The sequence below is a fragment of the Salvelinus fontinalis genome, chromosome 2 (genome assembly GCF_029448725.1).
Source record: "Salvelinus fontinalis isolate EN_2023a chromosome 2, ASM2944872v1, whole genome shotgun sequence".
Taxonomy (NCBI): Eukaryota; Metazoa; Chordata; class Actinopteri; order Salmoniformes; family Salmonidae; genus Salvelinus; species Salvelinus fontinalis.
In genome coordinates this window covers 76,914,234-76,929,759 of record NC_074666.1, presented here as the reverse complement: position 1 = coordinate 76,929,759, position 15,526 = coordinate 76,914,234, and the positions used below count along the sequence as shown (strand labels likewise).

At 44.3% G+C, this 15,526-nt stretch overlaps 1 protein-coding gene and 2 non-coding genes across 3 annotated transcripts; all 3 read left to right on the top strand.

Moving 5' to 3' along the window:
• Positions 1–5,499: 5,499 nt before the first annotated feature.
• Positions 5,500–5,552, top strand: LOC129834130 (U7 small nuclear RNA). Its single transcript, XR_008756213.1, has one exon. It is a non-coding gene; the product is annotated as a U7 small nuclear RNA (small nuclear RNA).
• Positions 5,553–7,135: 1,583 nt separating this feature from the next.
• LOC129834115 (U7 small nuclear RNA) lies at positions 7,136–7,191 on the top strand. Its single transcript, XR_008756211.1, has one exon. It is a non-coding gene; the product is annotated as a U7 small nuclear RNA (small nuclear RNA).
• A 598-nt stretch (positions 7,192–7,789) lies between these two features.
• On the top strand, positions 7,790–15,505 carry LOC129826716 (mucin-2-like). The gene is made up of 14 exons (XM_055887740.1): positions 7,790–8,435; positions 8,560–8,706; positions 9,603–9,724; positions 9,922–10,081; positions 10,264–10,382; positions 11,078–13,148; positions 13,398–13,490; positions 13,757–13,923; positions 14,054–14,148; positions 14,342–14,469; positions 14,600–14,786; positions 14,987–15,116; positions 15,214–15,333; positions 15,470–15,505. The coding sequence occupies exons 1-13, from the start codon at positions 7,853–7,855 to the stop codon at positions 15,295–15,297; spliced, it is 4,086 nt and encodes a 1,361-aa protein (XP_055743715.1). The 5' UTR covers positions 7,790–7,852; the 3' UTR covers positions 15,298–15,333; positions 15,470–15,505.
• The last annotated feature ends 21 nt before the right edge of the window (positions 15,506–15,526 follow it).

Genomic DNA, 15,526 nt, shown 5'->3' with positions numbered 1-15,526 from the left:
CAGCAGTAAGTCGACTTCTGTGTGATGTTTTGTTCAGGTTCATCAAAGAAAACAGTTGTTCACACAGGTATGTGCTGCCAAACATAGACAACGTTTGAGCAGCCTGGATGCGCAGCTGGGGCATTGTGTCGGGGAGGAAACGGGCGAACTCCGCAGCACCCACTGCCGCATATTTTGCCCTCAGTGCATCATTGCATTGGAGGTCAATCAACTCCATTTGGAGGTTTGGTGGTGAGCTTTCCACGTCAACAGCAAATGGGTTACCGAGCAGTTCCAACCTGCTTTTTTGTGCTTCAAAGTCAGCAAATCGGCGTCGAAAGTCAGCGGCAAGCATACCTATTTTATCAGCCAACTGTGCGCTCGGGAACGCACTGGTAGAGAGCTTCTCTTTCATGGTCTGGCAGCTGGGAAAGTGGCTCAAATTTTCTTTCCGCATCTGCGTCTCCCACAGAGTCAGTTTGGTTTTAAATGCCTTCACTGTACTGTACATATCAGAGATGACATGATCCCGACCCTGCAGCTGCAAGTTCATTGCATTCAGATGACTCGTAATGTCACACAGAAAAGCCATTTCACACAGAAACATTTCGTCTCGGAGTTGTGTTGTGTCTTTCCCTTTGCTGTCCAAGAACAGACAAATCTCCTCACGAAGCTCGAAACATCTTTGAAGCACCTTTCCCTGGCTTAGCCATCGCACCTCTGTGTGATAAGGCAAATCACCATGCTCCGTTTCTAACTCCGTCAGAAATGCCTTGAACTGGCGGTGATTCAAACCTTTGGCTCTGATAAAGTTAACTGTGCGCGTGATGATGCTCATTACATGCTCCATTTTCAAGGCTTTACCGCACAACGCTTCCTGGTGTATGATACAATGATAAGCTGTCAGCTCACCTGTCGCGTTTTCCTCTTGCATCTTTTCCCGTATCTTCGCCACCAGTCCGCTCCTGTGTCCACACATCGCAGGTGCTCCGTCGGTTGTCAAACCCACGAGTTTTTCCCAAGGCAGCTCCATCTCATTTACACATCTTGACACCTCTTCATACAAATCATGCCCCGTAGTTGTGCCATGCATAGGACGTAAAGCCAAAAACTCCTCTGTCACGCTTAGGCTGGAGTCCACTCCGCGGATGAAAATTGACAACTGGGCAATGTCAGAAATGTCGGTGCTCTCATCCACAGCCAAGGAATATGCAATGAAATCTTTTCCCTTTTTCACAAGCTGCTCTTTTAGATTGATGGACAACTGGTCTACTCTCTCGGCAATGGTGTTTCTGCTCAGACTCACATTTAAAAAGAGTTGCCTTTTTTCTGGGCAAACTTCGTCACAAACTTTAATCATGCAGTTTTTGATGAAATCCCCCTCCGTAAATGGCCGGGCTGATTTAGCGATCTCTTCTGCCAAAATAAAACTGGCCTTGACAGCAGCCTGGCCTTGTGATTTGGCTTTTTTGAACAGAGCCTGTCGAGATTTGAGGCCTCGTTTTAATTCCTCTGCCTTTTGTAGCCTTTGTTCCATGTCCATATTCTTGTTTTTGTCCGCGTGTTTCGTTTCATAATGTCGTCTCAGATTATACTCTTTCAGTACCGCCACACTTTCTCCACACAGAAGACACACAGGTTTTCCAGCTACCTCCGTGAACATATACTCCGACTCCCACCTTGTTTGAAACCCCCGGTTCTCAGTGTCCACCTTCCGTTTTGCCATTTTTGATGGGTATCTGAAAGTTAATTTTACTGTGATGCTGACGACTGCTGTGCCAATAAATATTGAAATGAAGCAGCCTACTGCTCGGTGCGTCACCGTTGCATTGTGGGAAATGTAGTATTGGTGCGTGTAAAAGATCTGCGGGCTGCCGGCTTGCTGCGGTCTGCGGGCCGGTTCTAATAATAAATCAAGATCATCCCAGGGGCCGTAAAAAACCTTCTCGCGGGCCGGATGTGGCCCGCAGGCCTTGACTCTGACATATGTGCCCTAGAGGGACAGGCAACTCAAATGCTGGGCCTCAAATATAGAAAAAGGCAGAGAGGGAATTTAGAAATGTTGTCTAGCCTGCCTCTTCCCACGGTGTATCGACAACACCTACCTGACAGGTGAGGTAAGCTAGCTTGGGTACAGTGTGGCCTGCTGCCTCTGTCTGCCTATGGAAGCTGGTCCCGAGCTAGGCGGGGCCCCAGTGAAATTAACAAATAACATGCCTGTGTAGCTTTTGAGAGGACCAATGGGATAATTTCATCAACAATCAGCCCTTTGTGAATCAAAACTGGAAAAACCAGAGCCCATAAAGCAGGGGTGTCAAACTTATTCCACGGAGGGCTGAGTGTCTGCAGGTTTGTTTTTTTCTTTTCAATTAAGACCTAAACAACCAGGTGAGGGGAGTTCCTTACTAATCAGTGACCTTAATGAATCAGTCAAGTACAAGGGTGGAGTGAAAACCTGCAGCCACTCGGCTCTCTGTGGAATGAGTTTGACACGTGCCCTAAAGGCAGACTGGAACAGTTGTGATATCGTTTGAATTGAAGTGTTGTATGTACTGTATTAAGAACGTGTTCGCTCCTTCATATTCAAGGCAGATCCAAGGTGGGTCTACAGCGTGGCCGTGGCTCGCATTGTGTGGGATGAGAAGTTAGAATGCGTGGGTTACTTCTGGGAGCGTTGAGAAAGACCGCGCAGCCTGTGACTCAACGCTGAGGAGCTCCCAGGGCCGCTCACTGACAGAGTATTTCCACACGGCCGTGTGAAACAATTCCAGTGTCCACATGCCAAAGGGAGTAAGCGTGACCATAAGCACGTCGCTTTACAATGGTAAAATGATCTGCTGTGGTTAACTGTGTCATTGTCCCCAGTCTCTGCCTGTCTGAGTCTGTCTACAGCAACATGACTGTCCTGGATGTCTGATTGCTAGGTTTAAATTTAGAAAGACAGCAAGAGTATGTAGTGGATTTGCTGGGTAATTTTTTTAACGGTTTAATGAGTCAGAACAGATAATAGCCTGTATCAAAAACAGTGTGTTGAAACTCACCCTACCCAGTGTTGACTAACTGGGATGAGGCTATTGGGATCTCACTTATCCCTTCACTCCCACTTGTCGTTTGACTGGTTTCCTATACAGGTAAGTTACACACTGACGTCCTTGTGCCGTTGTAACACACAAACACACGATCACACCCTTCTGGCCCTCAGATTAATGTCATAGCCACACACATTCTGGTACACACACACACACACAGTGGAAAGTGAAAGGAGCTCCCTATCCTACAGGGAATACTACATGGATCAAAGGTGCAACTGGACTGTCTAATTCTATGCCTGCCAGTCAATGTTCCCTCTCATTTGTTTTCATCGAGTAGCAAGTTTCAGGTCTGCTGAAAGCAAAGTTGTGAAAATTCTGTGCAACTTCCGGTGTGCGTTTACTGTGAACACCGAGAATGTACCTGCTTTAAGTTAGTTCTAGCAATGGTCAAGTAGTCTACTGTGGCTATTTGATCATAATGTAGGCCTACCAGAGTGGCCACCATCAAAAACAATGGAGAGAATGCATCACATAACATTTTAATATGGTAATAGCTGTTCTATCATTCAGCCTACAGTAGCAGCCAATGTATGGTGTTCAATATAGGCCTACATTCCATGAACTTTTGAAAAAAATATGCAGGGCTTGACATTAGCCTGTTTATACACTTGCCTGTGTTTTTTGATGCAAGAAACCACTTTACAGAATAAAATTCATTATTATTCTCATCCCATTATTACAGAGAATCAGACACATTTTGCTACCCTCTGCCTATTGGCTACTTAGCTTATTCAAGCCTGTCTCAAAATACAACACCACCCCTTTAAGACCAAAAAAGCACTTAAACTGACTTGCTTTTCAAAGATGTCTAGAAATGTACACGTTTTGTGCTCTTGTAGGAAGCAATCACTCCCCCATTGCTGACTACAAATGATCTATAACGGGGCTAATAACTCACTAACTAGCAAAGGATATGAACAAATGTACACGTCGCTACATGCAGTTCTCGCTTTGATCTGTATGCGTGAATACAGTCTAGTTCAAAGTGAACGGCACAGATCCATATTTGGCAATGTCTATTTGCATATAGGACTACTGCAGCTCTGATTGGTTATGGCACACTGGTCTGTGTAGAGTAGGGGCCTGAGTCATGCATGTCAATGCGATAGAATCCTACTCCGATGCTTTCTGCCTACAACAAAATCTTTTGCATAGTTCGTTTTGCATACTAAGTCTTGTATAGTTCATTTTGTTTCGGTATGTTGCATTGAAAGTGGCTAATATTGCGTTGATTTGATCACAATTGCCACAGTATAGGGAAACAGTGATCGTGTTAACTAAGGGTGGAAACTAGAAAGTTGAGTGAAAATTAATCTCGTGCTTCTCTGCTCGCTGATATTTCTTCTGCATGGCAGTCCCGGGGAGCTGCACGCCCGCACACGCGCTCACAGTTTAGAGGGAACATTGCTGCCAGTTGAAGGATGCTACTCCCATGATCTCCATGTTGTGGCATGCTCCTTCCACATACATTATTCTCTGTAATGTACAAGTAATTCACAAGCAAGATCGAGCCCCTTGAAACAGCCCAGGTGCAGCTACCACCCATATTAGTGTAGTGAGGGCTGCTAAATCCGGCCCCTCCCTCCATTAGAGGTCCCAGGGACACAATTCGGGCAGAAAGATTCAAGAGGAAAGTGTAAAGTAGTAGGGGTCTGTGATTATTTGATAAACCTGGTAAGCCACTGGAGAGCCAGCCAAAGTAAGAGACGTATGAGCCTAATTAAGGTGGAGCAACATTCAGGTCAGCCAGGTGCCATCATAGGTCAGCCAGAAACAGATAGAGTTGGACTAGGTCCTAGGACATATACATCAATGTGATTTTATGCATGCCTCAACTAAATGATATCATTATGCACAGAGTACATGGACATCCTGTGATTTGTGTTACCCTTTACGTGACCAGAATTAGAATGCCATTTTAATTGCTCTGTCATTATCATTTTGGTTTCATGAGATTATATCTACTTTTGCATAACACTAATTTCCCTGGGGACGATGAGGACAGTGATCAGTTGAGGCCTGTAAAGGCAAAACTATGGCAGTCTGTGGTTCCTTTAGATTCGTCTGGGGTTTCTCAATGCTCCCCACGTTTAAAAAATACAACAGTTTCCTATACAATACTACAGTACTTACTATAGAATGATAAACTGTATTATACTGTAGAATACTATACTGTAACTGTAGTATCCCTCGATAATGTGTAGTACTTACTATATAATGTTGAAGTATACTGTAGAATACTATAGCAAATACTCAATAATATCCCCCCAAAAAACACTGTAGTAAATATTACAGTAATGCCCGCAAAAAATAAGTGAGAAACCTACATGCCAAGTACAGACCAACCTGATCCCTACAGGTTATAGAAAAGAGTAGAAGCTCTGAGCGATCCGTTCAGACCCCAGTCCTACTATCTAAAGGTTATGGAAAATGTGATCTTTTAGTATTTCTCCAGTAGGTTTCCTGAAGGAGAAAGCCTCCACGTCTAAGATAATAAAACAAAAACACTATAGTAAGCTAAATACTACAGTAATGTCTACAAAAACACTACAGTAAATACTACAGTATACTACAGTCCACAAAAACACTACAGTACATACTACGGGCCACAAAAAACACTACAGTAAATACTACTGTATACTACAATCTGCAAAAGCACTACATAAATAACTACAGTTTATACTACCATTTTCTTTTACTACCGTATTTATACTATAGTTAACTGGATCGAATCCCTGAGCTGACAAGGTAAAACATCTGTCGTTCTGCCCCTGAACAAACCCACTGTTCCCCGGTAGGCCGTCATTGTCAATAAGAATTTGTTCTTAACTGGCTTGCCTAGTTAAAAAATTGTACCAAAAATAATATATACTACAGTGTACTACAGTAAATACTCAAAAAACACTACAGTGAATAATACAGTAAAGTCCGCAAAAACACTACAGTGAATATTATAGTATTTATACCATAAAATGTGGGTCCCTGCAAGGGGAATTCCAACAGGTCTTAAAGCAGTCTGTTGTTTTTTTAAGAAGAAAAAGTCAACTGTCAGGGATAGCTTTAAGGGACATGAAGCCCAATGTACTAACAGAAAACAGATAAGAAATGTAGCCGCTAGTTGTTTTGGTTGTTCCAGCAACTGTTTACATTCAATAAAAAAAATCCTGATATTTAGTGGAGCTGCCCGTTTCCATGGTGACTGGTCAGGGTTTTATTCTTGATCCACTCCCTCTCTGTCACTTCCACCCTGTGGTTCTTTTTTTAGATCTCACATTATTGCTACATTTCACTTAGTTTGCACATGATCTACCCTCCTCCTCATTCTCTGACTGTTTTGTCCCTCCTTTTCCTGCTCAGCCCTCGTTTACCACCCCCTCTCCCTCTTTTCTCTCAATGAAATCCAGACATACATATTTTTTGCTTTGAAAAGTTGAAAAGAAAACAACTCCTGACTGTTGGTAGCTAGGCAACTCACAATGAGTCATCACTCTGCTGCGCCCATCAACCCCCTTTCCTCCCCTGTACACGCTCTTCATGTAGCCTATTGAATAGTGTGGTTCGGTTAGACAGTGTACATTATGCTCAGTTTCAATGAAATCCCTCTGTTACTTACGGGTCCTTCTTGAATATTACAGTAGTTAGTATGCAGATGCCTGATAAAAGAGGAAAGTACAGTGGAATTTGTTTTTGTTTTTCACTGTCACTCTTAGCCCTACTGCTGTCCGTACAATTCATGCCACTGTACTATTTGGTTGATAATGATCAACATTGATGTTGCCAAGTGGTGGCACAGTGTCACTATGACAATAATAGCAATGGTTATAGTGATGATATTACAAAGGAAACACTAAATAAAATCCCTATGATGCACAAATTTGCTACATTATTCCAAGTTGATTTCAGGGAAATTTCCACACAAAAAATATCCCAACTTGTGCCATCCACGAATGAGAAACCTACATGCCAAGTATAGATCATATGTTGTGTTCCCCACAGGTTACAGAAGAGAGCAGAAGAGCTGAACTATCGGTTCAGGCTCCAGTCCTACCTACATAAAGGTTATGGAACATTTGGTCTTTTAGTATTTGTCCAGCAGGTTTCCTCAAGGAGAAAGACCCCACTTCTATGTCAAAGATACAAAAACAATACAGTGAAGTAAATAATACACTACTCTGCTAAAACACTACAGTGAATACTATAGTATATAAATATAGCAATACTGTAGTATTTATACCATGGTATACTATAGTATTACGTCATGTGGGTTGGTACAAAAGCAGGTTCCCTAACCCATACATTCAAAGGTGAAACTTGATGAGGGTCAGGTTCCCCTCTCAGCAATTGCTGGTTTATTTTCCTACCATAATAACAAAGCAAAGTTATAGGAAATGCGTAAGGTTACTTGGCCATACCAGGGTAAGGGTGGAATGGTCAGAGGCTCCTCGGGGGAAGTGGAGAATTCAATGTGTGCTTTGACTTGTATGACAATACCACCCTCTTGTGGAGAGAAGAGAGCCTGTCATCTCTAACGTATTGTGGTTAAGTTTCAACTTGACTTTTATTATGGTAAATTATATAGCAAACCTGTAATTATATACCCCTGTAGAAATGACAAGCATAATTGGAATCAGCATGCCATTGTTGAGACTAATTACCAATTAAGACTACTTGAGGTTAAATCAGTGAACACATGTGGTGCTTGCGGGAACATTCAAAATATACCTTTCCCTTGTGCCTCGTCCCAGTGTGTTGATGCACGTTGAGAAACAATCATATTGGCAATGTATTTTAAACAGAAAGGTTACGGTATCCTCCTACTTTACATTCTAACAATCACTCAGTATCTGCGAGGTCAGGCTCACGATTCGACAGGTAAAATAATAATCCACACACCTGTTGAGTTCACAGAATCCACACAAAATCCTCTTTCACGCGACAGTGTATCCCGTAATGATAAACTGACTCAATACATCCCGACGACAAAGACCAACGTCAGTCAAACAAACCAGTCAAGAATCCGCGTAGAAATGCCAGCGCGAAGACAGCTCCACGAGACCAAGCCAGGAGAAATTGGTGAATCATACGAAAACGTGCGAAAATATAAATTATCTCAGGACTTTGAAGAATTGAACAGATCACGACTTTCCGGTAGAAAACGAATGGTGGTATTCAATGATAAGAACGGCAAGTATCATGCCAAACAAAACGAGGAGAAGCATTCGGAAGATGTTCCATTTAAATCATATAGTAATATCGATTGCAATCAAGGCAAAATTCTGAATTTACATCGTGGAAAGTTTTCCATCACAGGAAACGATGAGAACCACTCACAAATGGCCTACCACTCAGATTCACTAACTCCAGGTAAGCTATAGGTGGGCTCTGTTTGTCATGTAGCCTATTCTACCATTCAACTTGTTCAGTTTGACTAGCCACGTAATTCTTTGCTCAAAATATGCATAATAGGCCAATGTTATGTCTGTTTTAGGAGTGCGTGCAGGAAAGATCAGAGTTCGAGGTGAGAGAGCGAAAGCAGAGAGCTGGATGAGAATGGAGCCAGAGGTAGAATGTGGAGATGAGACAATGACCCTCACTGTCAGAGGGAGAAGAGCCCTACATCTGATAGTAGACAGAGGTAAGCCGGACAGTGACCTATCCCGTTGATCATGACTCTCAGTTCCGTTACACATTAGTCATTGGATGGTGTCTTCTGTACAGGGGAGTTTTTATTTGATTATATATATTTTTTAAGAGCCCTGACGCTCGGTCTGAACATTAACTCACATCGCTTGGGGTAGGATTTTGGAAGTAGAAGGACCTTCCTTATCTTTTATATAAGCAAGACATCATTTTATATCAAGTTAAATTGATACACACCTTTAAAGAGTTAGGGTTCCACAGCCTAGACGTAACATAGTAAGTGTAAATCTGGGACACTCAAATTAGTTTGCTATAGTTACATAAAACAGAAGGTTACTTAATAACCCTTTAACCTTAATCCCTAACCTAGCTAATATTAGCCATTTTTTTCTACAAATAAATACATACCATATGAAATGTAGCATATCATACTAAATGGAGTGTCACTGATTTACGTACAGAATAATACGGAAGACAGTGGACTACTGTGTTAATTAGCTATCTGCGTCTCTGAACACCTTTGTGTAAATGGAAGACGGACGCCACAAACTTGAGTCGTCACCAAAAAATACTATTGTCTGCAACTGTGTTAAAAACAGTGTACAGTATTTTAATTTATGAAATGATTTTGACCTGACATGAAAGTAGAGGGATTTCTTTCTAGAAACATACTGCAATTGAGAATTGATTCCTGTTTTAGATGGAGTATTTGACTATTTTGGCTTCCAGAGCCAATTTGCGTTTAAACAGAACATGTAAAGTCCTTGGAATACAAGGAGTAAAGTTAGGCTCCTTTAGTCCATTATTGGGCTAAGTATGACCACAAGGAGTGTGGGTGTGAATGATGCATAAGCTGTAGGCTATTCTATTCATTTGTCCTCTTGCCTTTAGCGAATGCCTCTGCTGTCCCCCTGGCTCAACTACCCTCTCAATGTGGCTACTCTGTCGAGTCGACATGGCGAGACCTGATGATTGTGGTACCTTATAATGCCTGTCACGTCAAGCAAGAAGTGGTAAAGTAGCACTCACCCCCCTCTCCCCTGCTTAACAGTAACTTGATGTCCATAGTTACAATCTATTCTCCGAACTTGTCAGACTGGCAGGTCAAAACTGTTCCGTGACTGTCATTTTGTCAACATAAAAGCTTTTTCTATTGTTCTTCACACACCATTATTCACTCCTTTCCTGTGGACTGCGGTGCTGCTGACAGGATGGTAGTTATGTGTTGCCTCTGATCTGGAGAGGGACCCCCGTGAAGATGTCCTGCCCAGTGTCCCAGGCCCTGGCCCCCTCCTCCCTCTGCTGCTCGTCTCAGGGAATGACTGTCAGACTGCAAGTTCATGGAGCCAAAGAGGAGCTCAGAGTCAAGGGTAAGTGTGGAGTTGTATAATGTATCAAAATTGTACACAGCCTGCTGGCTGCTGAACAGACTGATTTAGAGGCATAATTTGGACTGAATCCAATGCTTCTGTAACTATATTTCTACTGCTATGATGAGTTTGTGGGGCTACTGTCAGGTCTGTATGTGAGTTGTGTTGGTTTCCCCCTGCAGTTAGAGGAAAATGGATGCCACTGCTTTCGCTGGCCCTGCAGTGTGGCTACAGTATGGACAGGCAACATAGAGAGCTGCTCATATCTGCACCCTTCACTGCCTGTGGGATCACATCAAAGGTGAGCCATGGCACTCCTATTGAGCTATGACTTGGGATGGAAGTGATGACTCAGGGCTACTTGACTGTCCTTTTTGCTTTTACATGAAATTTGCTAAAACAATTTCTTTGCTTAATAATGTTGCATTTTACACTGAGTGAACAAAACATTAGGAACACCTGCTCTTTCCATGAGACTGACCAGGTGAAAGCTATGATACCTTATTGAGGTCACTTGTTAGATCCACTTCGATCAGTGTAGATGAAGGGGAGGAGATGGGTAAAATATAATTTTTTAAGCCTTGAGACATGGATTGTGTGTGTGCCATTCAGAGGGTTGAATGGGCAAGACAAGAGATTGCAGTGCCTTTGAACGGGGTATGGTAGTAGGTGCCAAGCACACCGGTTTCTGTCAAGAACTGCAACGCTGCTGGACTTTTCATGCTCAAAAGTTTCCTGTGTGTATCAAGGATGGTCCACCACCCAAAGGACATCCAGCCAACTTGACACAACTGTGGGAAGCATTGGAGTCAGCATGGGACAGCATCCCTGTGGAACGCTTTCGACACCTTATAGTCCATGCCCTGAAGAATTGAGGCTGTTCTGAGAGAAAAGGGGGGTGTAACTCAATATTAGGAAACATGTTACTAATATTTTGTACACTCAGTGAAATTATAATTTCCCCACCTAACTGAAATAATGGACTTTTTCTTCCAGGATGGAAAATACACTCTCTCTCTTCAAATAGGAGAGAAAGCCATCACACTGGCCTGTCCTTCTCTGCCTGACCAAGTAATACAACCCCTCCGACCTGCAGCAGATTTCCCCCATTATGCAACTATGGGCCCAACAAACTCAGTTTCCTCAACCCTGCTGTCTAACCCTTCTTCCATAACCCTGTCTTACCCAGTGCTTCACCCATCCTTCCCATTCAATCCCCTGCCCACATTGCCCCCTGATCAGCCTCCCAGCCCTGGTATCCATGTTACTTCTCCCTTGACTACAGGCCCCTCTGTCCATCCTCCCCTGGCTGAGCATCTTCAGGCCTACCCATTCTATCAGTATTACTACCTCCACACGATGCCCCTCAGTGAGTCATACCAGTCACCCCTCTCCTCTAGTCCCCCCTCTCAACTCCCAACTACAGGCCCCACTGAGTTGAAGCCAGGCCACACTCCTGTTCCAAGCCACCCCAACTACAATAACCCCCATGTTACTCAGTATTCTTCCACTACAGCTGGTCATCCAGTTCACTCTGAAGCCCCCACTCTCCGAACCCCTGAGTATACTCTCCACCCATACTACCACAACTACCATCACCCCAACATCCTTATGCTTGAGCCACCTCAAGGGCTCAGTCCAGGTGCCAAGACGGGTACTTCCACCAATGGTCCTCAGGTTGAACCACCTGCCCCTCACACCCCTAACCCGATCTTCCGGGTGTTTCCACACTACTACCTCTACCATCCCAAAGTGCCTCCCTATAACCCACCCCAACGCCCTCAGCATATTACCCCTGCCTCTCACTCCTCTACTCTCCCGGTTAGCAGTTCACAAACATACCGTAGATCTCATGTGCCTCACCCTCCACCCTATCCTCACTACTACACTCCACAAACACCCAGTGGTGAAGTCAAGAGATCCCATCACCCTGATGACCCTTTTATTCATCTTCAACCTTTGAAACATATCACTTCCCCTAACTCATCTCCCACCTTAACAGAGATCCCATTCTACCAATACACTCTTAATTTTCCCTACAAGCCTCCACCGATCCAGAAACATAGAATTGGTCTCCAGACCAACAATCCCTCTAGACCCATGGAAGAACATCCTCCAGTTGTCCCATCTCCCCCTGCATCGTCTCCTGATCAGAGTGGAAAGTCACTCCCTCATGGTCACCTGAAATGGCCTCCACAACAGCAACCCTCCAATTCACACACAGCCCAGAGCCTGTCTACTAGTTCTACCTCTGTTGCCCATGCTGCAACCCAACATCTTCTCTTTCCAAACTTCCCCCCGTTGTACTACCCTCATCTCAAATCACCCATCAGCAACCCTCAACAAGAACAAAACCCTGTTACTGTCCTCCCCACTGCTCCGCCTGCATCCTCTTCAACCTCTACTCCAGCATCTGGCCATCCAGTTTATCCACACTACTACGATCACCCATACTATTACTACTCAATGCCTTATGATCCATACAGATTACCCCAGCCTGTAGATCATGCATCTTCTGCCCCATCTAAAGGAGCTCCGACTCCTCCACCTCAGACCTCTGCTCCTCACACTATGGAAACCTATATATATAGGGCTGGTTCTCACCAACCAGCCCTTTCATATGACTATGCCCAGGCCAAAATGCCTATCCAGATTACTACCCAAACTCGGCCTACTTCTCCTGCCACTAACAGTCCTCAAACCCCCACTCCAACCCCAGAATCTACAACTCCTGAAATCCCACCTTTTCCCTTTGACCCCTACTACTACTACTACTACTACCACCATCCTGGAATGTCCATCTACAACCAGGACCAAAGCTATGATCCCAGTACACACGCCAAAAAGACATCAGGGGCTCAAGCTCCCCTAGATTCTGACCATTATAGAAGAGGAAGTTTTGCCCGCACTCCTGTGGCGAGTCCAACCCATGCACCCCATCCTACCAAAAGCCCCATGCATAACCCCTCACACCATCACATCATTCATCCACAACCTTCAACCATTCCTTCCCGTCATCGTCCCAACCCAGGGCCCCCTGGAGATCTGTCAGACACAGTGATGAAAGGTAAGTCTTCATCTTTAATATTTCTACTATATGTGTGAACTGCACCACTATTGAAAGGCTATGTGGTTGTCTCATATCAGTGCATGCACTATAAAGAGCCACAAGAGGGCACCTCACCTCTACTAGGTGATCCTGGAGACCACAGTCTAATTGGTTTTAACTTCAGTATCAAATATCCACTTCTTTCTTAAGTAGAAGTTCATTAACCTGGCTTGTCACACCAGTACCGTTTCCTTTTCCTCCATCCAGACCCTGGTTTCAAGGCTGATGCACACACACCCTGTGGCTTGTCCAACCAGGACTGTGATGGCTCCTTAGGTTGCTGCTCTTACCTTGTGAATGGTTAGTCTCTCGACCTCAAGCTACTGGTCTTGGTGTTGCTATGGAGAAGCCGTAACAGTTTGGTGTTTCGCCAACATCAAAACACGTCCCGGTGGAAGATCTAAGATAGGAGGAGTGGAAGTAGTCTTCCAGCGTGTCCAAGACCATGTGCACATGCTTGGTATTTCGGGAATGTCAGCTTTCGAACTGCTTTGCTACTCATTGGTTTACACAATGTGCTGATTGTGTCTTAGGTCCTCAGGCTGTCTGTGTGTGTCAACCCTCAGAGTGTACATCGGGGCGTCAATTTGTCTTTGCGGTCCCTGGCTCTCTGGTGGACCCCACGGTCTCCCTTCCCCCTCTACCTGCGGACAGTCACGTGTCCTGCACCCCCCAGAGGATGACCTCTGACCTGTACAGTGTACCCCTGGATGGCTGTGGAGTGCACATATACGTAAGTTACTGTACACTTGCTACTCAACATCCTTGTATAACTGTTCAACATATTACCCGTGTGTAATTATTTAGCATGTTATAGTTTGATGCTCCTTCTTTTGACCTGTTGCTCATGTCTGTTTGGTTAGGAGGATGGTCAGGCCATGGTCCACTTGTTGGAGTTCAACGCTCTACTTTCCACACAACATAAACACAGCACCACGTCTGAAGACTCACCTGTCCGGTAAAGCCATTTTACTATAAGAACAAATGTTTCAAATCCCTAGCAAATGTATTTCATTATTTTTCCCAGAAGTTACCATTTGAATGCTAATGCTTTCAAACCATGACGATGAACCTGCAATCCTTTAGTACAGATGGGATGAGATTACAAATCGGTGTAGAGTTAGTGTAACATGAGCTTGTCTTCTGTGTAGGTTGATGGTGGAGTGCAGGTCTTCTCCTGGTTCTCTCGGAAGGGTGAAGTACCAGGTGATGAACACCACCCCTAGCCCCCCTGTCCCCACTCAGGGCTCATTGGCTGTCCAGCTACGAATCGCTACAGGTAGGACTGTATAAGTAATGAAACCTTCAGGAGTAGCAGCAGAGCTATGTAGGACTCTGAGGAGTGGGTTTTATCATACTGTATCTGCCAACTAACCACTTACCCTCTCCATGTTTACCTCTGCCTGTAGATGAGCACTACAGCAGCTTCTACCCAGAAAAACATCGACCATTCAGTCTACTTCAGGGGCGACCTCTGCACCTGGAGGTGGGTCTGCTGAGCCCCCCAGACATGGACCCTGGCCTGGTGCTCCTGGTGCACTACTGTCTGGCCTACCCAGACACACCATGGGCCCGCTGGCTGCTCATCTATGATGGGTAGGTTGTTCCACTATAGTTCCTGTTTGTTTACATGCAACAGCACAGAGAAAGCACTTCATAGCTGCATGAAATATCCATATTCTGTAGGTTTTTCCACAGAACCTGCTGCTCAGCTCCACTAAATAACTGTCCATATAGTGAACAGGCCGTTATTTTGTCTGAAGAAAACATCCACGTTGTTTTGTCTCGTTTTTCAGCTGTCCCAGCCGTGGTGACTCCCAGGCTCCTCCCCCACCACCTGCCCAACCCCGTCACACCCGGAGGCTCACAATCACCACCTTCCAGTCTTTACCCACAGGAAGTCCCTCCCACCTGGAGGACCAGGAGGTCAGTTTCAGTCAATGGTGTCACATTATAGACAGTTTGATACAGTACTGTCTGGTCAGTGCATTTGAATGTGTTGTCCTGTCCTCATCCACAACAGATTTACTTCATGTGCTCCACGGAGGTATGCTCCCCAGCAGACGGGGACTGTATTGAGGGCTGCTTCAGTTTAGAGTTGAATTAACACTCGTATAATGGTTTGGACAATTGTGAGCACAAGGTAGGAGTATAAACCATCCATTTCTTGAAGTTACTAAAATGTACTGTATTAATACTGTAGTGCTCAAATGTACTTGTTTCTTACAGTATTCAACTTGACACATGTATTTGTTACATTAACTGTTATTCATTTGTAGGACCAAAGCTGGACAACTGAACAAATTAAATACACATTTACTCAATGATTTTGTTTT

Coding starts and splice junctions, on each gene's coding strand:
- LOC129826716 (XM_055887740.1), top strand. CDS start 7,853: ATGTATTTTAAACAGAAAGGTTACGGTATCCTCCTACTTTACATTCTA. Junction 10,082..10,263: donor AGAGGAGCTCAGAGTCAAGG/GTAAGTGTGGAG, acceptor TTCCCCCTGCAG/TTAGAGGAAAATGGATGCCA. Junction 13,149..13,397: donor GTCAGACACAGTGATGAAAG/GTAAGTCTTCAT, acceptor TCCTCCATCCAG/ACCCTGGTTTCAAGGCTGAT.